General features: G+C 41.5%; 1 protein-coding gene across 2 annotated transcripts in view; it reads right to left on the bottom strand.

Moving 5' to 3' along the window:
- fstl5 (follistatin-like 5) overlaps window positions 1-23,254 on the bottom strand; it is a 173,642-nt gene that overhangs the window by 27,272 nt on the left and 123,116 nt on the right. For both annotated transcript variants that reach the window (XM_077247697.1, XM_077247698.1), the window contains exons 7-10: window positions 21,482-21,648; window positions 12,019-12,139; window positions 7,221-7,382; window positions 5,702-5,836 (exon numbers count right to left, since the gene is read on the bottom strand). In XM_077247697.1, the coding sequence (XP_077103812.1) occupies window positions 5,702-5,836; window positions 7,221-7,382; window positions 12,019-12,139; window positions 21,482-21,648 (585 nt within the window). The remainder of the gene's footprint in view (window positions 1-5,701; window positions 5,837-7,220; window positions 7,383-12,018; window positions 12,140-21,481; window positions 21,649-23,254) is intronic.

The following is a 23,254-nucleotide window of genomic DNA, read 5'->3' as shown; positions in this document are numbered from 1 at the left end:
ATTTGCGTGACTGAGTCTGAAGCACTACTGTCAACTAGTCCAATGGAATGAATGAAGCGTCACGGGCAGTTGACGTCATGACCAGGAAGATATAAAAGCACATCCGGTGCAATGCTCGCGTTAGCTTATAGAGCCGAGGCAAAGCGCTCTGTGTCAAAACTGTCTGTTATATTTATTGTTGTCTGTCTCTCATTATATTGTATTATGGCGAAACAACTATTCAAAGCCTGTGCTTCTCCTTGCCCTCGTTATATCACGGGTGGAGATACACATGAGCTTTGTGTAGTTTGTTTGGGAGTGGAGCATGCTATGTCAGCCTTCGAAGGGGCTGACTGTCAGCAATGTGAGCGTCTCCCGCTCCGAATGCTCCGCTCCCTACTGTCCACATTTGAGGATGATGGACAGGCTCATGATCCTCGGGGTTCTGGACCCGCTGCTGCCGAGGCAGCTCTGAGAAGGCTCACTTGGAGTTCGCAAATGGATCTTTCGGCGGGGTTGGGGACGGGCTCTGCCTTATCTCCTCCTTTACCCGAAGGATCCATTGCTCTCTTGCCGGTGTCGGAAGCCCGCAATGCGGCTTGTTCCACCCGGGAAGAGAGCCCGTTGTTCAGTGCTCTAATTCTGAGGAGGTAGAGTTACTGAGCATCGGTGAAAGTGACAAACACAAATAAAGAAAGTTCAATAAGGGGAGAGGATTCGCCATCCCTCTCCCCAGCACATGAGGAGCTTATTGAGGTGATAACTCGTGCTGTAGATAAGTTGAGTATTGACTGGCCAGCAGAAAAGAGAGATTCTCGTCCTAAAAGCAAATTAGACGAGCGTTTTCTCACTTCTAATGTTTCATCTCAATCACGGGCCCTTCCATTCTTTCCTGATCTACATAGTGAGCTATGTAGATCATGGAATAAACCATGTTCGTCACGTCTTTTTAGTCCCCATGTTCAAACGTATTCAAATATAAAGGGGCTGAAAGATTTTGGTTATGGGTCGATGCCCCCAGCGGAACAGACGCTCGCGAGCTATCTGTCTCCTGGGTCAGCATCGTCCCTGAAGGATCCCGTGTTGCCGAATAAACCACTAAAGACCACATCTAATTTAGTGGGTAAGGCTTATACGGCAGCAGGTCAAGCTGGAGCCTGTCTGCACACGATGGCAGTGCTCCAAGCCTATCAGGCAGATCTGCTGGGGGATGTAGATAGGAGTGAGGGAGTTAGTCCCGACGAAATTCAAGAACTTCGTCGGGCTACAGATCTTTCTCTCAGAGCTACGAAGGAGACCGCCCATGCTATTGGGCGGTCTATGGCAGCCCTCGTAGCTACTGAGAGACATCTTTGGTTAAATCTGACAGATATGAAAGATAAAGATCGGGCTTTTCTTTTAGATGCCCCTATTTCTCCCTCTGGTCTTTTTGGTGACTCGGTGAATTCGGTTGTTGAAAGATTTCAAGAAAATAAAAAACAATCTGAGGCTTTTAAAAAATTCCTTCCTCGCCGAGTCCATCCCCCTGGGGATGCTGGGCGTGAGCACCCCCAGCCAAGCTCCTCGCACCGTGTGCAACAAAAAATAAGTGTTGCGTCTCTTGCTCCCCCGAATAAATCTTGGGGACCGAGCCAACATTCTCAGCCGAAGTCGGCTAAGTCTAAGCCGGATCTGAGGACCGTACTTATGGCTAGGAAGGCTTCGGCTCAGAAAAGGTCCTGACGCTATGTACGTCAGGCCATCGAGGACAGCCCCAACCGGGGTGGAGCGGTGTACACCTCAGACCACTTCGGGGTCCTCATGGGACTGGTCTGCCAACCCCGCCACCCTTGGTGCTTCAGGGCGCAGTGGTATCCAGTGAAAGTTCGGCGCAGTGTCGACTCGACATTGCGTCGGACGTGAGCCCTCTGAGGGGGGTTCAAAAACAGTCAGTTCGGTTGTTTCCTGCCAATATGCTTCAGGTCGCCAAAGTGGCTGTTCCTTTAACACCAGAGGCCAGTCTCGAGAGACTGGTACCCTTAGTAGATTTTCTAACAGAGTGGAAGAATCTGTCGAATATATCTACTTGGGTCCTGCAGATAATAGAGAAAGGTTACAGAATCCAATTCGGTTCTCCTCCACCTTGTTACAACGGGGTGTTACTCACGGTAGTACATCCCGAGCAGGCTATGGTAATGGAGCGAGAAGTTCATTCTCTCTTAGCAAAGGGAGCTATAGAACAGGTGTACTCCCCCGACAGAGAATCGGGGTTTTACAGCCGATACTTCATTGTTCCAAAAAAGGATGGGGGGTTGCGTCCAATTTTAGATCTTCGTTTGCTGAATCGTGCGGTCATGAAATTGAAATTCAAGATGCTCACACTCAAACAGATAGTGACTCAAATCAGATCCGAGGACTGGTTTGTCACGATAGATCTGAAGGACGCTTACTTCCATATCTCCATCCTCCCTCAAGCCAGGAAGTTCCTGAGGTTTTCTTTCAGGGGCAAAGAATACCAATATCGGGTGCTTCCATTCGGGCTAGCTCTGTCACCCCGCACGTTCACGAAGTGCATAGATGCAGCTCTGGCTCCGCTCAGGCTGCAGGGCATACGCATTCTGAACTACATCGACGACTGGCTGATTCTTGCGGATTCAGAACAGTCAGCGGTTCGGCATCGAGATGTCGTTCTCGCTCATATGAAGAAATTGGGGTTGAGACTAAATGCCAAGAAGAGTGTGCTTTCTCCACTACAGAGAACCACTTTCCTTGGTGTGGTATGGGATTCAGTCACGATGCGGGCCACACTATCGCCCGTTCGTGTAGCTGCTATCATCACAGCCACAGCTAGGAAGCTAGGCCAGTCACGCACTGCAAAACAGTTCGAGAGACTGTTAGGCCTCATGGCAGTGGCGTCCAATGTGATCCCCTTTGGCCTGCTGTACATGAGACCTTTGCAGTGGTGGCTCAGGACCAGAGGGTTCTCCCCGAGGGGAAACCCACTTCGTATGATCAAGATCACGCGGCGGTGCATCCGTGCCTTGATTATATGGAGGAAACATTGGTTCCTGTCCCAGGGTTCGGTGTTGGGAGCTCTTTGCCATCGAGTTGCTATCTCGACAGACGCTTCTCTCACCGGCTGGGGAGCGGTAATGGAAGGCCTCTCAGCTCAGGGTCTGTGGGGGAACCATCATCTCTCTTGGCACATAAATTGCCTGGAGATGATGGCCGTCTTCAATGCGTTGAGACATTTTCTCCCAGACCTGAGGGGCCATCATGTGCTCGTCCGTACAGACAACACTTCGGTGGTCTCTTATTTAAATCGACGGGGGGGTCTGCGTTCGCGTCCACTCTGCAAACTGGCGCACCAGATCCTCTTGTGGTCCCTAGGGAAGATTCTCTCCCTGAGGGCAGTGTTTATCCCAGGGTACCAGAATATAGGAGCAGACACCCTGTCGAGGCAGGGGCTGAGGGCAGGGGAATGGAGACTCCACCCCGAGGCGGTGGAGCTCATTTGGGAATTTTACGGCCAAGCAGAAGTGGATCTGTTTGCGTCTCAGCATACGACGCACTGTCCACTTTGGTTCTCCCTCACGGAACCAGCCCCCTTGGGGTTGGACGCTATGGTACAGACGTGGCCGAGGCTACGTCTGTACGTATTTCCCCCTGTTGCTCTGCTCCCATGAGTTCTGGAGAGAGTCCGCCAGGACGGAGTAAGTCTATTATTAGTAGCTTCACGCTGGCCGAGTCGTTTTTGGTTTGCGGACCTAATTCATCTCCTAGACGGCCCTCTATATTGGGGGCACAATATTTCACCCCCGACCGGAGATTTGGAACCTATGGGTTTGGCCTCTGAGGGGGCCCAACTTTTAGAGAGTGGTCTCTCGACTGAGGTCGTTGAGACTATTCTTAGCTCCAGAGCTCCAGCCACGAGGAAATTATATATACTTAAGTGGAAAGTTTTCACGTCTTGGTGTCACCAACAGCAGCGAGATCCAGTTAACTGTTCAGTCAACACAGTACTTGAGTTTATCCAGTCTCGTTTCACGTCAGGTTTATGTCATTCTACCTTAAAGGTTTACGTGGCGGCCATTGCGGCTTTCCACGCCCCTGTGGGTATTACATCTTTGGGTCGAGACCCCCTGATTATTCGTTTCCTTCGTGGCACCTTGAGGTTGAGGCCTGCAGTTCGAACTCAGGGTTACGTCCCTAAGGTGCCAACCAATATTCCAAGGCCTATTGTACTGCAGGCATTCTGTCCTCCTCTGTTTACAACTTCGGACCAGGAAAAACTGAATCTCTTGTGTCCAATGCGAGCACTGGACACTTATGTCCACAGGACTGCCCTGTGGAGGAGATTTGATCAGTTTTTTGTCTGTTTTGGTTCACCTAAGAAAGGTCTTCCTGCTTCTAAACAGACAATCAGTAAGTGGATAGTCGGTGCTATTTCTCTTGCATATGAGTCCTCTGGCCAGCCATGTCCTTTGGTGGTCAGAGCTCACTCTACCCGAAGTATGGCGGCCTCTAAAGCCCTCTTATCAGGAGTTTCCCTTCAGGAGGTTTGTGATGCGGCGGGTTGGTCCTCGCCGCTAACATTTGAGGTTTTATAGCCTGGTCTGGAAGCTGCCCCAGGATCCCAGGTGCTTTTTACTTAATTTGCCGACAGTTTTATCATCTGGCATTTTGTAATTATGGCGTATTGGGTATTATCGTTCCCAAAGCGTCATCGACGCATCGCGAGTTCCCTCGAAAGGGAACATCTCAGGTTACGACTGTAACCCTAGTTCCCTGAGAAGGGAACGAGACGATGCGTCTCTCTGCCATACTTCCTGCATCCCTGCGATCGACTTTGCTTCGGCTCTATAAGCTAACGCGAGCATTGGACCGGATGTGCTTTTATATCTTCCTGGTCATGACGTCACCCGCCCGTGACGCTTCATTCATTCCATTGGACTAGTTGACAGTAGTGCTTCAGACTCAGTCATGCAAAGGCGTTCCCAAAGCGTCATCGACGCATCGTCTCGTTCCCTTCTCAGGGAACTAGGGTTACAGTCGTAACCTGAGGAGTTTTTGAATGGTAGTGTACTAAGGGTTACATCCACTGGTTAACTATAGGAGTTCTTTTGGTCAACTAGTTGCGGTTGTTTAATAAATGGTGACAGCAAGGGAAAAATCTAAAAATGATATTGAAACATTCAATACAATTTTGTTTTCAGTGTTCCCATAGTAACACTCCCAAGTACAATCCCAAGTGGATCTTGACTTAGTAGAGTATACAACAAAAACTTGCATCAACAAAACAAGCAATATTTCCTACCCTACAAAGGTAAAATGGATTAAATGAAGAATGAAAGATTCATTTTTTTAATTTCAAATTGTCATAACTTTTAGATAAAAATAATAGTAATAATTTACTGGACAAAAGAATAATTCTAATTATGAGTTAATGGCTTGCTAAATCTGTATTCAAAGTTCAATACGAAATTCCTTCAGATAATCTTATAACAAATCTTATTTTCCATTTATTTCAATGCATAGCACCATAAACCTACTGAGAAATATTGAAAAATCAGGCCACTGGGACTCTTCTTCCATTATTTTCTCTCCTTCTGGTACTATTATTATCTGAAGTTATCTGAAGTTTATGAACTATTAATGTTCAGCCTGATGAATAATGCAAAGAAACAGGAAGTGAAGTTCCATCATAGGGAGGGATGGACTGCACATCATGACTTATACATACACGTTTTCCGAGCGGAGTCCTCCACGAATAGCGAGGAGATGTCCTCGTCCACACCCGCCTCGTTCCGCGCGATGCAGGTATAGGCGCCGGTGTCCTCGAAGTGAACGTTACTGATGTGCACCTCGCTCCCGTTAGCTGGAAAGGAAAGAAAGAACAAAGGAAGAACTGAAGTGAACTTTTCCTCCATCACCTCTCTAAATCACTTGTGAAAGAAATGGCTCCATTTATGCAAGTTCCTCTAATGGGATCATGAAAATGTGTTTGCTAACGGCTGAAACATTTATAGTGTTCTCAAGTTGTCATGTTAGCTTTAGCTGACTTGAGGAACGTTTGTTGATGAGAGGCCCCACAGGGGGGATTTGTGGGATTGAGTAAAGATCTAGATTATGACAAACACGTCAATCACTCCTACAGTGAAACCAGCAGGCATCACGGCTAAATAAAGCTCCTTCAGATCAATGTCTGCTTGCATAAAGATATAGGCACTTTTTTCCAAGGTGAAATCAGCTAGTGTAAAGGCTTTTGTTGAGAACAGACGACTCTACTGCCATTAGGGTTGGGACTTCCCTGAATTCCAGAACTGCTTGCATTGATAAAAACATGTTCTGTTAACGGTTCTCACACATGCATTCTTCTGTTTATGCAGAATACTATACTAAAATATTTAGCCAGATTTTCCTTCACTACTTATTTAACACCATGTTAACTGTTACTGAACCTATGAAATCAAACAGATCAGTCTGATTATGGAATGGATAGCCACCCCTTTAACCGTCATGCTGAACACTGCTAAGAATGGTAAGGAAAAGTTCCAGTTATATTTCCATTTGAGCTTGGTTCAGCACGGCACGATTACAGCCAGTTCTCGGCCAGGAATTCTGTGTTTCAGCCCGGTAGAATGCGTAACGTGACCTCGCCACTCAGGATTGGTCGCTTATCTATTGCCTGGCTAACAGTTTATTTACAGCAAAGTGCACTATATGAGCGAAGTAAACACAAGTTAATAGTCAAATTAAAAGAAATACATGATCATCTTCCACAATGAGGTCGCTATTTACATCTCATACCGTCTCTAAAGTCTTGCCTTTCGAAGGCAACGACTGGCACATTTGTATTACATTCCAGAGAGGTTTGTTATCAGCCCCACACTGGAACATGGAACCATATCCGTTCAGGCTGGGCCAGATCAGCACGAAATGGAATGGTTTAGCAATGAGAATGGTTTGGCTCGATGGTGAGAAAGTGGCTAATGACTCTTGTTAGATTTTTCTCTTATCATTTGGCAGTGGAATTGCATTTTCCCACAAATATTCCTTAATAGCACTAAACGATTGTTTAAATGAAAGGAACAAGAATTCAAATGGTGTAAATCTTTAAGATTGACATTCATAATTGTCATATAGATAGGGCATGTTTAAATGCTTGTATCCTTAAATGTGAAGTGTTATATCTGTGCCATTTGCCACATCACAATCATAAAGCATAAAAAGTATATTTTTTTGTACATATTTGTTTGTACCCTGAAGTGTGAGTTGTTTGGAGAGTTTCGTGGTGATGTCCATGCCGTTCTTCAGCCATGAGAGTTGTGGGTCAGGGATGCCCTCAGCGTAGCACCGCAGACTGGCTGTGACCCCCGGCTCGCGTGCCTGGCTCTCTGGATACACTCGGATAACAGGGGGCACTATGAAAAAAAATAATAATACAGAGGAAAGGACAAAGTGTAAGCAAAGATAATGAATGAACAAACAGTCCACATTCTGGCCTGAGTTTCCCCAAAGCATTGTGAGCCAAGTTGATCGTAGAGATCATTGTTTTATAATCTGCTTATGTATTCAATGCTTTTGGGAAACACAGCCCTAAATGGTAGAGTTGGGGTATAATTGCGATATAAATGAGAGATTCACTGTGCAGTGTGGACAACTTCAGTGTTTATGATGAGAGTTTTTGGGAGAGTGCAGAACGCGGTAAGTAAGTGATGGCTTAAAGGGAGCGCTATTGACAATCTAAATAATAGTTTTGTTTTTTGTGCTTCAAGAGGACCAGTGGTTACGTTCTCACTGTAAATTATAAAGTGATAAATGCATTTAAAAGTGGGAGTGAATCCGCTAAATTTACCTGTCAGTCTTGAAATTGCAATGATTGACATTGTACCATAGCAACATGAGAAAGTGATAACCATAGCAACATTTTGGCGTCTAATAATTTTATGATTTTTGTTACATTTACACTTTAGTCATAAGTTTACATGACAGGCGATCTGACCAATCATAATGCAGATACCAGCCATTTTTGTCCAACAAACAAACCAAACCAGTTAGTAGATTAAAGTCAGTGGACTTGAACTTGAAAAATGGTGTGTATTGATTTCTTTTTGCAGTTTCTGATTTTCATTCATGTTTAATTCGTGCTATAACTAGAAGAGATTTTCTGTTCATTTGCTGCTTGAACTGAGGCCTACACTAAAGCACCACAAAACAGTATTTATTGTTTGAATTTCATAATAATTATAAAAAATTGAAAGATGAGACTTTATTTTATAACAAAAGTATGCTGCTCTGAATTGTATGTTGGCGCATTGTCAATGTCCTCTTTGCTCCGCAATATATTTTTCACTGTGTGAGAACATGTGGAGAGAGAGCAGAATGGCTTGTTGAACGTAGCAACAGTAACTTAGAGGGGTGTGTCTTTGTGAAAGGTCAATTTCAAATCATTTAAATCTTTGTGGACTCGGCCGGACTCAACTCGGACTCGGATGTTAAGGACTCGGACTCAAGTCAGACTCGGCCCTCTTTGGACTCGGACTTGGACTCGGACTCGATTGTTAAAGACTCGACTCGGACTCGATAAAGGTAGACTTGGACCCAGCACTACTAAATGGTCTGAATGGTGAAATAAGAGTTTTTTTCATTCTACAAGAAAGTACATATAATTTTGCTTATTTACCGTTTACTTTATTTAGAACTCTATAAGTGAGGAAATGGGAGAAATGAGAGGAAATGTTTGGACAGTGCTGGCAGGGTGACCAATTTTGTAGCATGCAAGGGGGTTGATTTAATGAAATGCTTAGCTTCAAGGCACAGTGAGTGGAATCAGAGCATTTAGCTCCCTGGGACTGTGGAGTTCAACTCACGATTGAAAAGCAGAAATCATTTAGTGTAAAAATCGCGAGCTCAGGTCCTTGTGGTGTTCCAAGATCAGCTCATTGCTAATGAGCAGATTTAGATAAACAGTAAACCGTGTGAAAACAAAGCCATGAAGCATGAAGGAAATGCAGGAAAACACACAATCATATCTACAGTGTAATACTAATTTTGAGAAAGAAGTTTAAAATAAACATTTTACCCTATTTCAATATTAATATTACAAGAAAAGTGCTGCTTTGTGTTCTGAAAAGTGGTATTAAGCCATTAAAATAGATTTGTGTGAGGAACAAACCGGAGTAATAATAAACAAATTGTATTATTTCCTGAAGTCATTATTCTTCAAATATTCCATCAAAACTCTGTAATGTACTTAAAAAGTTATATGGATGTGTGTCAACGTTATTTTTACAGCTTGACAGATCTGGTTTCCTTTCAGTTGTAATATATGGAAAAAATATAATGTAAATTACAAGGACAATCTTCAAAACACTAATTTTGAAAAAACAACAGGATAAAGCAGATGCTTCCTTGAATTCAACAGTCATTCTTGAATGTCAGTTAAATGCTCTTAAATACTTGATTCTAATTTGTCATTAAGTAAGCGTGAATATGCTTGTATATTTAATACTTTAATTAGATGGAGAAAAATACAAAGGATAATCTTCAAAAACCCTCATTTTGGGGAAAAAAAAACATGACAGTAAGAAAATAATGAGGCGATTCATTTTTGGGTGAATTATCCCATTATTTATCATAAAAAAAAAAAAAAATATATATATATATATTTTATTTTATTTTATTTTAACTGATATATATATATATATATATATATATATATATATATATATATATATATATATATATATATATATATATATATATATTATAGCTAGAGAATTACATTAGAAAAACCAAGTGAAGGAATTTTGGTTAAATGAAACTAGAATATAAACAGCACTCTCTCGTTCTAATTCTTTACTAAGCTTAAACTAGAAATGATATAAAATCCCTACGAAATGACTTTTCTTTCTGTGTGTGTGTATGTGTGTGTGTGTGTGTACCTTTATCTGTCTTTGTGTGTATTTTATAACCTGGGGATCGACTCGAGATAGTCCCCTGTGTGAAACACATCAAAGCTGACAGCTCTATCACAAAATTCTCATGGCCCCTCGTCTCCTCCAATCTCACTCCTTTTATTTCTCTGCCCTCGTTTTCTTTGTTTTCATCAGTGTTGATTTTCTGTGAGAATAAGCAAGTGTTTTGGCTCGGTAGTGTGTAAGTCCGCCATCACTGGACCGGATAAATTCTCTGTGTGTATTTGTTCCTCCGTGAAATTGAGAGTCAGATTTATTAGTTTATGTTTGTCTTTGTCTCTCTTGGTGTGCGGACATGTCCATTACATGCGGCACAGAGAATTGTGTGTTTTTCTAGTACTTTTGTATGTGCGTCGGTGCTGATGAGCTTTCAGTGTCCTCAATTAGAGTTTCCTCTCCATTTCACCATCTCGGAGACTCAGCGGGTCTCTGTGAACCTGTCCGACCCCTTTCATTTTCACAGCTAACACTGCTCTTAAACAAATAACGAAAAATGACACCCACTCACACAATGGATACATACTACATCACAGAGATGGTTATTATTGTTTCTCTTTTTTTGCCTGATTTTTTAACCTTGGTTAACCATCAAGCGAAACCCTGCCTTAAAAATAAAGCAACAACATTATATTATCATTATTCTCAATGAAAAAGGCGCTAAGGACAACAATTTAAAGCCAAAAGGTTAGCCGTCATTTACGTGTGCCGTGCAGGAAATTAATTAAAAATTGTTTTTGCTTGAAATTAATCTACACAGATGCAATAACAGTAAAATAAATTAGCAAACTGACAGTGGACTGTAAAAAAAAAAACAAGCAATATTCCATTGCTCTTGGTCATCAGGAAGCATAATTAGGTAGAGGGGAGCACTAGTGCCCTTGTGGCTCAAAACACAAAAAAGGAACGTGTCACATCCCTTAATTAATTTCTCATTTTCTCCCAGCTCTGACCACGATTAATTGCTAGGCAACGGCTCCGGAGGCAAATTCAATTGTTTTTCATTCAATTACATTGTGATGTTATCATTTAGGGCCATTTGATTGCCACGTGTTCCATGTGTCAATGAGAAACAACAAGGGAAAAGGTAGCAGGAGATCAAGGAATGGTGAAAAACGTAGAGTATCCGCAGAGAACAAGAAAGATGCAAAATACACTATTTCCAATCATAAAAAAACATTTTTAATTGTCCCCCTGCTTTTTAATCTCTCTGTGTTATGGACCATATTCTGAGTACTCTGTTAACAACAGTATTATTTAATAATAATAATTTATTATATGATTTATTATGTATAAATTGCATTAACTCTAAATAAATATAAGTAAAAAATATAATAATTATAATAATTAATGCTGTAATAATTACTGTAAGTAAAATGTAACAGCTAATATTTAATAAAATAAAAAAAATATTGTTAATTATTATTATTATTATTATTCATTTTATAAATATTATTTCATAAATATAGAATAAGTGTATGCATTTCATTTGATATACTGTTCATTGCTAAAAAAAATGATTGAAAATACAGATATAAAGGTCCGTACATACTAAGAATGATAAATGTAAAGATAACTATAACAACAACTTAGCTTCAACAACAGCGGATGATAACATTTTGATTGGCTGTCATTGTTTTTAAAGTGATTCCAACTATACCGTTTCTCTGTGCCTTTGTAGGTGTGGTGTGGACTCTGCTATTCTTTTATATGTAGAACGATTTTTAGAACTATATTTTTACTATCACCATAGTTATCGTCCTTGGTGTGAACTTCATCAACATATTTCAGCTATTCATTTTACATACTTGTGGATCAACATATTTCAGCTATTACTTTTCACTTATTTAGTGATTATTAAAGTGTGTAACATTTGGTATATAACGTGCCTCCTACAGTATAACATGTGAGATGATAATTCTTGTTGTCAAGTACTCACTATCAGTGTTTGCTATGAACATATACATTGCACAAGCTACTGTACAGAACAGTGCATATTAAATTTTGGATTAAATTCATGCTCTCTCGAATACTTGATTCTGACTGTTCATCACACTAGTGAATATGCTTGTATATTACATACCATTAACCTGCAGGATGTGTGTTTGGAATAGCTGCTCGTAGCCGTCTGCATGGCAGGTGTAGTTGCCCATATGTGTAGTGGTCACCTTGGTAATGTACAGTGAACCATCATCTCCGAAATCCTGTTAAAAATACACAAAATTACATCAACATGACCTTAAAGAGTGAGAGATTATGACACACAATTGCAAACAGCAGCCCAGAGCTGGAAGTGCCAGAGTGAACTACTATAACCAACGTTAGTTTGAATGCATACATGTATATCTGCAAATAAAAAAGTGGGAGTGCAATCAAGCATCCAGATACTGGATTGCAGAGAGAAAAGAGAGCAGCTTGCAGTGAAACTGTTCTGTGACATAGTGAAAAGAAAATACAGAGGGACTGAGAGAGAGAGAGAGAGAAAGAAAGAAAAGGAGAATGGGCACAGTTAAAAAACAAGGTAATCAATAGGAGCAGATTGCAGCGGACATTTGCATCAGCTCTGCTGCAGGCCGTCATTAAAGCGCTACACACCCCATTTATTCTCAACACACTGCTTCTGAGAAAAACAACAAACTTAAAGGAACAGTTCATCCAAAAAATCTGAATTTTGGCATCATTTACTCAACCTCCCTTTCTTCTAATTTTGTGTATGACTTTTTTTTTCTTTTGCAGAACACAAAAGATGATTTTTTCAAAATGACATCTGACCCCATCGACTTTCCTTGCATGGATACATATATATATATATATATATATATATATATATATATATATATATATAGTACTTGAATACACCTTGTGGTGCAACCTGGACACATCGTCAGTGATACTCCCGGGGTCATAGGGTGTTTCGGGTCTTACATCAGACACCCTCACCCGGGCGACCCAGCCGGGGGTGATCAAGCCCCGACTTGTGTCCAGGTAGCGCTCTACGCCACGCGTCCCCCCTCCTTAACCAGAGCCACCGTGCTGCCTTTTCAGCGGCTTCCAGGATGTTCTTGATGGCTCTTTGCCTGTGCAGTCCGCAAATCCCTAAGAGTCCCAGGACCCGGTGTAGAGACTGGCCTGCGAAGCCCCTACAGCCCACTTCAACAGGCTCACAGCGGGCCTTCCACCCATTCCTCCGACACTCCGCTACCAGATCAGCATACTTGGCCCTCTTTCTTTCCTGGGCTTCCTCCATTCTATCTTCCCAGGGGACCGTTAGTTCCAGTAACACCACCTGCTTACTTGCTGCGGACATCAAGACCATGTCCGGTCGTAGTGATGTAACTGCAATGGTTTCTGGGAACCTCAATTGAGTCCCCAGGTCCACCAGGAGGTGCCAGTCTCTTGCTGTTGCGAGGACGCCCCCTTGGGTCTTTCTAGGGGGCTGAGGCTTCTCTCCTGCTCGAACAAAGGCAATTGCAGACTTGGTTGGATGATGCTGCTTGCTAATGTTAATTCCAGTGCAGATGGCGTCTGCTACTGCCTTCAGGATCTGGTCATGGCGCCAACGATAACGCCCATCTCCCAAGGCTTCTGAGCAGCAGCTGAGGATATGCTCTAATGATCCCCTTTTCTGGCAGAGTTGGCAAGCAGGTGAGTCCACCAGGCCCCAGGTGAACAGGTTGGCAGGGCTAGGAAGGACATCATACACTGACTGGACCAAGAACTTGAAATGGTGTGGTTCCGCCTTCCAGAGTTCTGCCCAAGTGATCTTACGGCCAGCTGTTTGCTCCCACTTTGTCCAGGCCCCCTGCTTGGACATGCCCACCACTCTGCTGAAGCGAGCTTCCTCAACCTCGGCTCGTACCTCCTCCTGGATAAGCTTCCGCTTCTCCTTTCCTCTGGCTTTGCTGTAGCATGGCTTGGGATTGCTACCAAGCCCGGCCCGCCCAGTAGCCACCGTACCCACCAGGGTGCTATGCCGCAGCCTTGCCTCCGCCCGTTCCACTGCATCCTGGGTGCGCCACTTCCTTCCTGTTCTGACCTCTACCCCTGCTGAAGAGACCTTGGTGTCAACTGAGTCTCGGTAGAGCAGGACTTCTCTGGCTCGGGTGACCTTGAACTCCTCTGCCAGACTGCTAAAGGGAAGCTGTAGCTTGGTGTTATGGCCAAAGAAAGCAACGCTGCTTAGGCTCCGTGGCAGGCCCAGCCACCTGCGCAGAAATCGGCTGACCTTCCGCTCAAAGCCCTCCACGGTGGTAATTGGGACTTCGTATATCAGCAGTGGCCAGAGGAGACGAGGGAGGATGCCATGTTGATAGATCCAGGCCTTAAACCTACCAGGAAGCCCTGACTTATCCACTGCCGAGAGCCATGTGTCGAAGTCATCGCTGGTTCCCTTCCGTGCAGCGGTGTCCTTCAGGTTGTGAGTGAAGAGCTTGCCCAGGCTCTTCACTGGCTTTTCTGACACTGATGGAATTCTGGTGTCTCCCAACATGAAGCGGAACTGATCAGCTACTTTTCCTTTCCTCAAGACCAAGGACCTGGATTTCGCGGGCTTGAAGCTCATTCTTGCCCAAGTGATGAGCTGTTCGAGGCCTCGCAGAAGCCACCTGCATCCGGGCACTGTGGTTGTGGTGACCGTGAGATCGTCCATGAATGCTCTAATCGGGGGTTGTCGGGTGCCAGATCTGGACAGTGGACCTCTACATTCCACTTCTGCAGACTTCACGAGCATATTCATGGCCAGTGCAAACAGAGTCACAGAGATTGTGCAGCCTGTAATGATGCCCTTCTCCAGACGATGCCACTCCGATATTGAAGTCCCAGAGGACACCCTAAGACTGAAGTTGTTATAATAGTCAAGGATGAGATTTCGAATCTTCTCTGGGACGTGGTATCTGCTCAGGGCCAATTCCACCAATCGATGTGGTATCGATCCATAAGCATTGGCAAGGTCCAGCCACAGCACTGCCAAGTCCCCTTTGCCCTCTCGTGCCTCCCTGATCAGCTGTGTCACCACCCCTGTGTGTTCAATACACCCTGGGACCCCTGGGATTCCTCCTTTCTGCACCGAGGTGTCTATGTAGGTGTTCTTAAGGAGAAACCCCATCAGACGATTGGAAACAATCTTGAAGTAGATTTTGCATTCAACACTGAGGAGGGAGATTGTCCTAAACTGCTCGATGTTACTTGCATTCTCCTCCTTGGGAATCCACACGCCTTCTGCATATCTCCACTGCTGAGGTACTTTCCCTCTTCTCCAGATGGTTCTTAGAATCTTCCAAAGACGTTCCAGAAGCCTGGGGCAATGTTTGAAGACCTTGTATGGAACTCCACTTGGGCCCGGTGCTGATGATGTTCTGGCCGATTTGATAACCTCTTTGACTTCCTTCAGGGTGGGTTCGTTGATGTTAAAGAGGGTGCTAGGTTCAGGTGGACAAATAAGGGCTGCACAGTGACCAAGGTCGTGCTCCCTCATGCCATCGCTATAGGTGTTACGGATATAGCGGTTGATATCCTCCTCAGGACATGAGAGTTGACCACTGCGTTTCTCTCCCAGCAGCTTCCTTGTAAAACCGAATGGATCTGCAATGAAGGCACTGCGCCTACGGGCCCTCTCCTTGCCCCTCTTCCTGTGCCACTCAACCCGCCGAAGGGTGATTAGCCTTTTCCTTACCACACCCCTAAGTTCTGCCAGGGCTACCTTCTCCTCCTCGCTTGCCTTCCGGTACTGTCTCCTGAGTGACCTCAGCTCTTGTCTGTGTTGGGTAATCTTGACCTCTCGTCGGTTCGGAATTGGTGCCGCAGTAGACGTCTTGGTGGCGCGCTGTTCCTTGGCGCCAAACCTTTCTGAAGCGATGCTGGTTATGAACGTGCTCATGGTTCGGAGCCTCTGGTCCACACCACCCTTGGCTGTTACTTCAAGGGCTGCATCAACATCTTCATCAAACTGTCGCCACACTGACTCTTTGTTGGCAGCAGGCCACAAAAACCGACACCGCTCTGATGGTCTGCTTTGGGGTGTAGCTTGTGGTGCTTGGAGGCTCTGGGCACTGTGGTATGTATCCGGGCCTGGTTCCTCCTCCGTCTCACCAGGTGCTATACTGAGTACTGGCACTGTGCGTTGCGTCACAAGCTTCCTTAGGCAGCCCATCTTGGTCTGGTGTATTTTTAGACCAGTCGTGTTTTTGAAGACCTTGCCACATTTGCAGACTGCACTCGTAGTCGATTGTCCATTTGCATTAGTCGTTTCCAGAAAAACAGTCCGTTCGGGGCGCTCATTCTCCCCCCCTCTCGGGCGCCCCTGGGGGTATTTCTCCTTAGGGTTTTCCGTAGCGTGTTTTGGGTGCTCCCTCTCGGGAGCTGCAGTTTGGGGTGCTAACCCGCCCTGCCCCGGTTGCCGTCTCTCCGCGCTGTCCACTGTCTCTCCAGCAGTCACCACACTTTCGAGGTCGTCATCCAGCCTTTTCCTGGAAGTCAATGGCGATGCCATGCTGGCTTAGTACTTGAATACACCTTGTGGTGCAACCTGGACACATCGTCAGTGTTACTGTAACACTGACGATGAATATGTATATACATACATATTCATTTCATGCGAGTGAGTATTATTTTTGGGTGAACTATCTCTTTAAAAATGAGAGAAAGAGAGAAATATTTATTTATTCATGAGTATTTATGCAGAAGGTATAAAACATGCGTCTAAACTCCACTAAAAAATTATTAGGGCTGTCAATTATATGATTCAATTGAAATAAAGATAATTATACATATAAATATTTGAAACCAGTGGTATCAAAAAAGTAACTATATGGTTTCTATGGAATGGCTTTATATGGTATACTTATTCTACAAACAAATTTAGTATAAATTCAAATGCTCAAAAACTACTAGCTTATAACAAAAATTCATGTAATTTGGCCTATATCAATAGTCCTTTAATAGCCTACATGTCTACCTTCCCACTAAACGTCGGATAGACTTGCAGATCATGTCTATATTAGGTCCGTCGGTCCATGACCAATTCTGGACATCTATTCGAAGTCCAAACTAGGTCCACTATTTGGACGTCCAACCATGACCCAACTTGGACGTCATGTTGACGTTCAACATTTGACCGTTGAACTGGGTAATTTTTTTGGACCTCATTTGGACGTCTATTACAGGTGCAGGAAATTTATATGCATATGCAATATTTTTTTTTATTTACAAATATCAACATTGTTGTTATCAACATGATTAATACATATGAATACAGATTATTTATAATTATTTAAGATAATTTTCCAAAAACTCCATTTTTCTCCATGTAATGCTGTAGCTCTAACAGTGGAGCGTTGGCACATGTGTAACGGCCACCTAGTGCAAAGCATAGATCATGGGTTCGATTCCCAGGGAAAGTAGGAATGTAAATGTGTAATGCAATGTAAGTCACTGTGGATAAAAGCGTCTGCCAAATGCATAATGTAAATACATGGTACAGAAAACGTCCTCTACCCTCTTGAAACATGGGACTACAGTTATAGAAGATACTAAATTTGATGTTGAAAAGACGTCCACAAACGACCATATTTGGTCCCACCGACCTCAATATTAGACGTGCCAAAGACGTCATATAAAGACGTCGCCTGTCATTACAAAAACAACCCCTTCAGTGGACCGAAATTGGACGTCCAAAAATTACATAGAAAAGACGTCACTCTGACGTCACATTGCGCAGTGGTTTAATAATATAATACATTTTTATATGAATATCCCACATTTCTGCCACAATCTCATGATTTCAGTTAGCGTTACTACAGTAACGGGCCACATATGATATATTTTAATAGACAAGCTGGGGGCCGTAACTGGCCGTTAGACATAGCCTACTTGTAATAGAACAATCAATGAAGAACGGCAGTTTGGCTGTTAATATGCACTAATAAGGATGCAAAACTGCTCACTACAGGCCACGACCTTGATCGTGAAAATCAACAAATAAACAAGCCCTTTTCGTCACAATGTGCTCTTATTGAGTGAAAACCGCAGTACAGTAAAAAAAAGTGCTTTATAAAGAGGCAAATCAGAGGAGCCTCTGAATATGAAACGAAATCAGATCGTACCAAGTCATTTGAAAGTCTAATGATAAGAATAGAAAAAAAGAAGAATCAGTGCGTTCAGCAACAAGCAGCATCAGAGACGACAAAGGCTGAAGAGAAATGGCATCAATGTCCAAACAAAACCCCATGAAGCTAATAAATTCAAACGCCAGTGTTTTTACAAGGTCAACTGGCCTTTCCTGACATCCCGATGCCCAGGAACATGAAAGTATTCCTTCAAGGGTGATTCAGATGGTTCTGATTAAATATGTAAATTTTGATTTGATTATGCAGCAGAATCCAGATAAAGCCAGAACTACGCAGTTAGATTGAATATACATGGACACTCGCATGTATGCACACAAAACCACAATGAATATGTACAATGTGAATATGTATTTCTACTTAATGAGCAACTTACCAATGAGTGCCAGTGTAGCATGATGGTACATAGCTGGTTTTATGTCACATTATATTGTGCATGCAGCTTTAAAACCTAACAAACTGAGGCAATAATCAAACACGCTCTCAAACCCCATACTCTTAAGTTCTGTTGGGAAGTGTGATTCATTTATGTGAATTCATTCAGATGATTTATTTGATTCCCTGATTGATTCTGTATGTATACTATAACTGTATTTAGGTTTGCATTTATCAGTTTAATACAAAAATGCATAAATACAAATTTTGTTAGTAACTTGTAGTGTAACTAATTTTACTAAAGCTTGACTGGTAGCTTGAAGATTGGAAAGTTAAAGCATTTCCCCAAAACTGATGTACAGTATGCTATATAAGGGATATGACATACAGCAAACCACTGCATAATATAAGTCTAGGATATGGCATCATAAAGCTCATGGTAAATGAACAGAGAAATAGGATGTCTTGAAGAGGCATTGAAGAGTGCAAACCATCCGCTCCTTCATTTCCCTTGACTCTGAACCAGCTCAATAGTGCAGGCACCGTAACCCAGTCTTCAGATTTGTGAGTCACCAAGGGTCAATTGTGGTGTTAGAACTGATTAGCTTTAGGGTTTTCAGACTCTAGCAGCTTACAGCCATGCAAACCCAAAAACATGAACCAACCTGAGAGGGGATCTGCAGAAAGGAAATCAATTGAAACAACGTTTCAGTTTCAAAAACCATTTTAGGTGCAAAAGAGAAAGTCAACATACAGAGATAGTGAACTGCTGGTTATCAGATTTCTGTTGCATTGGAAACAACTGTCACTTTCTAATAATTAGACATCTACTTGTGCAGTGTTTTTTAATTTTTTCATTCACCTTTAAAGGCCATTATATTCAACAGTTTGAGACCATATGCTAGCTCAAACGGTTCTTCTTGCTAATCCTTAGTAAAGTTTTCCCCACAGTTTCTACTTTAGTCTTTAAATCCTCTTCTTTTGTTTTATGTATTCAGGGAGCCGTTTTATAATGGCCATGTGGTGGACTTAGTAGCGACCCATGATGCAACGCTTAGCAAGCGCCCTCATTTTATCACATTAACGTGCACTAGATGCTTCCTTACATGAAGTCGAAATTCGCTGATCTTAACGATATTACCTCTAACTATACTTGTATTAATGAGGTTCTATCTGATGGCAGACTAAAAAGTAGACACAAGAAAGAAAGAAATGCATAAAATAAAATATTTATAAAAAAAATAAAATTCACTGAACTTAACAATATAACCTCAATTATATTTGGAGAATGGGGTTCTATCTGACAGAAGACCAAAACGAAAGGAAACGAATTGAAACAAAACAAAAACAAAACACACACACAAAAAAAAACAACTCTAAAAATTAGGTTCTCTGAAGGCAGACTAAAAAGTTGACACAAGAAAAAAAGAAATGCATAATGATTAAAATCAAATCAAACATTTATAACAATAAAAATAAAATTTACTGAACTTAACAATATAGCCCCAACTATACTTGTATATATGAGGTTCTATCTGAAAGAAGACTAAAAAGTAGACACAAGAAAGAAAGAAATGCATTATAATATAAAAAATAGAATAAAATAAAATAAAATGTTCATACAACATGGCTTCACGTGGGACGGTTGTGTCAGACATGATGACATTAATTGCTCCCCAACGGTTTGTGAATGTTTTTCTGCCTACGAGAGTCTTCAGGTCTAGGTCAGGCAGCTTTGCTGTCCTAAAGGATTGTCTGTAAAGCTGCTGACATTTAAACAAGCTTCCCTCTGAGGCTGTAGATTATTCATGTAGATGCTACCATCTTGTGTGAGTGTGTATGTCCCGTCTGGCTGATATTGTGGAAGGGACTGCAGGGCGAAGGTTCTAGAGATGGATCTTGGCAGCCACGGACTCCTTCCTCATTTAAAGGCCTCATAAACTTTTAATGTATCGAGGATGAAACAGAGGCACGTGTTGACTCAATTGAATAAATACCCCAGTGAACGGCTTTTGGCTGATCAAATATATGCACAGTAATAGAAATAAAAATACAGTGTACCATACAGAAGCATGAAAAGAGTTCTTCTACATAATATAGCACTAAAAATAATATTTCTTTTGTGTATTTTTACATCTAAAAAATAAAATAAAATAATAATAATATATTGTAGGATAAACTGTAGTGTGTTGGGAATACAACCCCCCCCCCCAAAAATGTATTAAAGGAAAAAAAACAAAAACATTTTCTCTGGTAGACTGCACATATATTTATTCATAAATATATAACACTGCGTTTAATGAATTTGTACTCATTTATGTTAGACAAACGTAATTTCTAGCCGGTAACATATCCCACGAGAGACATAACATGTTCTCTATACTGCTTTGATTTATTTAAGTACATCTGTTAAATTCTTTTGTTAACTATTTTTTCTTAAATTACTTCATTTCATATTGGCTTAATCAAGCATCATAACTGACTACCAAACCCATTTAGTTTCTCTTGAGTATTTTCTCTCTCAATTCTCATTTACACTAATGTGCTTTCTATTGAGTTGTAGCCACGTTAAGTGATGATGCGTTACAGTGCGAGCATTTAAAACATCACTCATATCTCAATTTGGAGCATGGCACAACTGTGGAACATCTGAAAACTTCATTTGAGCTCTTTTAGTGTTATTTATAGGTTTCTTTTGTGAAATCTCACCTGACCTCGATCTCTTTGTTGAATGTTTCAGTCCAAACGCCATTACGTTAAAAGCTAAACTGAGCAGAAAGCACATTGAGAGAGGCAAAGTAGATTAGATTGAACATGGAATGATCTCACACCATGTCGTATCATTTTCAAAACAAGGTCGCTGTTGAATGTACGTTTGCACTTGTGTGTCAAGCAATTTATTGGCTTGAAAATGTTGCCGCTCACTTTTCATCAGCTTTAAAAAGGTAAATGATTGCAAAACTTTCCAGATGGCTCATGCACACACACGCTTGATGAGTAAAAGCAGAGTGTGAAGGAGACAAATTTAGGGAAAAGGCGCATGTCACTCACGTTAATGTCCTTCAGCTCCAGCATGTTGAGGACATGGTTGTTGCGTCTCCAGATGATTGGCGGCAGCTGGTCTCCAGTGATGGCACACGTGAGAACAGCGCTCTGACCCACCGTTACCGTGGTGACGCTCAGCTTTTGGTCTTCGGGAAGGCTAAGCTGATAGACCTCTGAGAAACAAAGGGAGACAAAGTGTGATTGATATCGGCTTGATTTATTTCTTTTCCCAGTAAATTTGTTCAGTAGGTGTCAACATCAGCCATTAAAATATATTTCTACACTGTAAAAAAAGTTGCTGCCCTATATTTTCAAGCACAATCAACTTGAATGTTAAAGTAATTTCAACTTAGATTACATTAAGCTGACTTAAAAAATGAGTTGGATCTTGTATAACTTATGGGTTATACAAGTTTTCTCAGATGCCACATTACCAGTGTGAATGTCACTTTCTGTGACAAATAAAATTCCAATAAAACAACAAACAGTACTGCAGACACTTAAATGGAGGTTTTATAAATCAGGCTGGTCCAAAGGTAACACAGATGCATCATTATTTAAAGTGAAAAGAGAATAAATACAGAGCTGCTCCTGGTATGACCTGACCATGAACCAAGTCCAAACCAGTTCGCCAGTTTAAGTCGAAACCAGCACCAACCCCCACACACACAGCCTCTTTAGGGCAATATATCTGATCTCTTTATTTGTTTGTGAGTACTTTGGATAAAAAAGATAGCACAGCAAATCAAAAGTCATGGTTTTGCACATTTTCAGCTAACAGTCAGTATTCAGTCCAGGTTTAATTCAAGGCTCAAAAAGTTTTTTGTAGCAAAAATATTCTCAAAGGCCATGTTTTGCTAAGATCTCTATATAGGAATTACAATTGCACAAATAGCCACATGTGCAAATAGGTAATACCCATTTTTAAAGGAGGCTTTTGCATTTTGTTTTTTTTAGTATGATGATTTTTGTGCTACTATTAAAACATATTAAATATTAAGATATTAAGATATTAAAACCAAAACTAAAACTATTAAAGATAATTTTTGGTATAATATAAATAAAATAAGATGAAAGACTTTATTCTGACTTAATGCTCGCAATTTCCGAATTTATATTGCACAATTCTGACATTTTTTCTCGCACTTGCTAGATGTAAACAAGCATTGAGAGATAAAAAGTCACAATTATCTTTCAGGCTACATTTTTTTATTCTGTGGTGGAAACAAGCTTCCAGTAAAACAATTACACTTAAAAAACGTAAACAAAAAATAGAAATGTATATATATATATATATATATATATATATATATATATATATATATATATATATTTATTTATTCACATGTATTACATATATTAGTTGATTTTTAAATATCAACTAATATCTGTAATAAATGTATAACAAATGTGTAATAAAAGATAAAAATGACAAAAGCATATACAATTTAACATCATGAAAATGAAAACTGAAAACAGGAAAACAAAATCTATTTTAATTCAAAATATTAATAAATACCATAATAGTATATAAATAATACTAAAATAACTCTGCACTGAGCTTGATTACATTCTTGAATACATTCTTGTATTGTCTTCACTGTGAAAGATATAAGCTAAGTTGCATGGAAAATGAGCCAAAACAGGAGCATGCATATAATGCCTAAAAATGCTACGTTTTCTGGCTCTGAAATGTCACCTTTCTCATAACATACAAGCAAACACACACCTGGAGCGGGACAAGGATAACAAATAAACCCCAAACCCCAATTCAATTTA

This window comes from Siphateles boraxobius, unplaced genomic scaffold, assembly GCF_051911475.1.
Source record: "Siphateles boraxobius isolate OS27281-9 unplaced genomic scaffold, OSU_SipBor_1 3, whole genome shotgun sequence".
NCBI lineage: Eukaryota > Metazoa > Chordata > Actinopteri > Cypriniformes > Leuciscidae > Siphateles > Siphateles boraxobius.
This window is presented reverse-complemented; position numbering and strand designations above follow the sequence as displayed.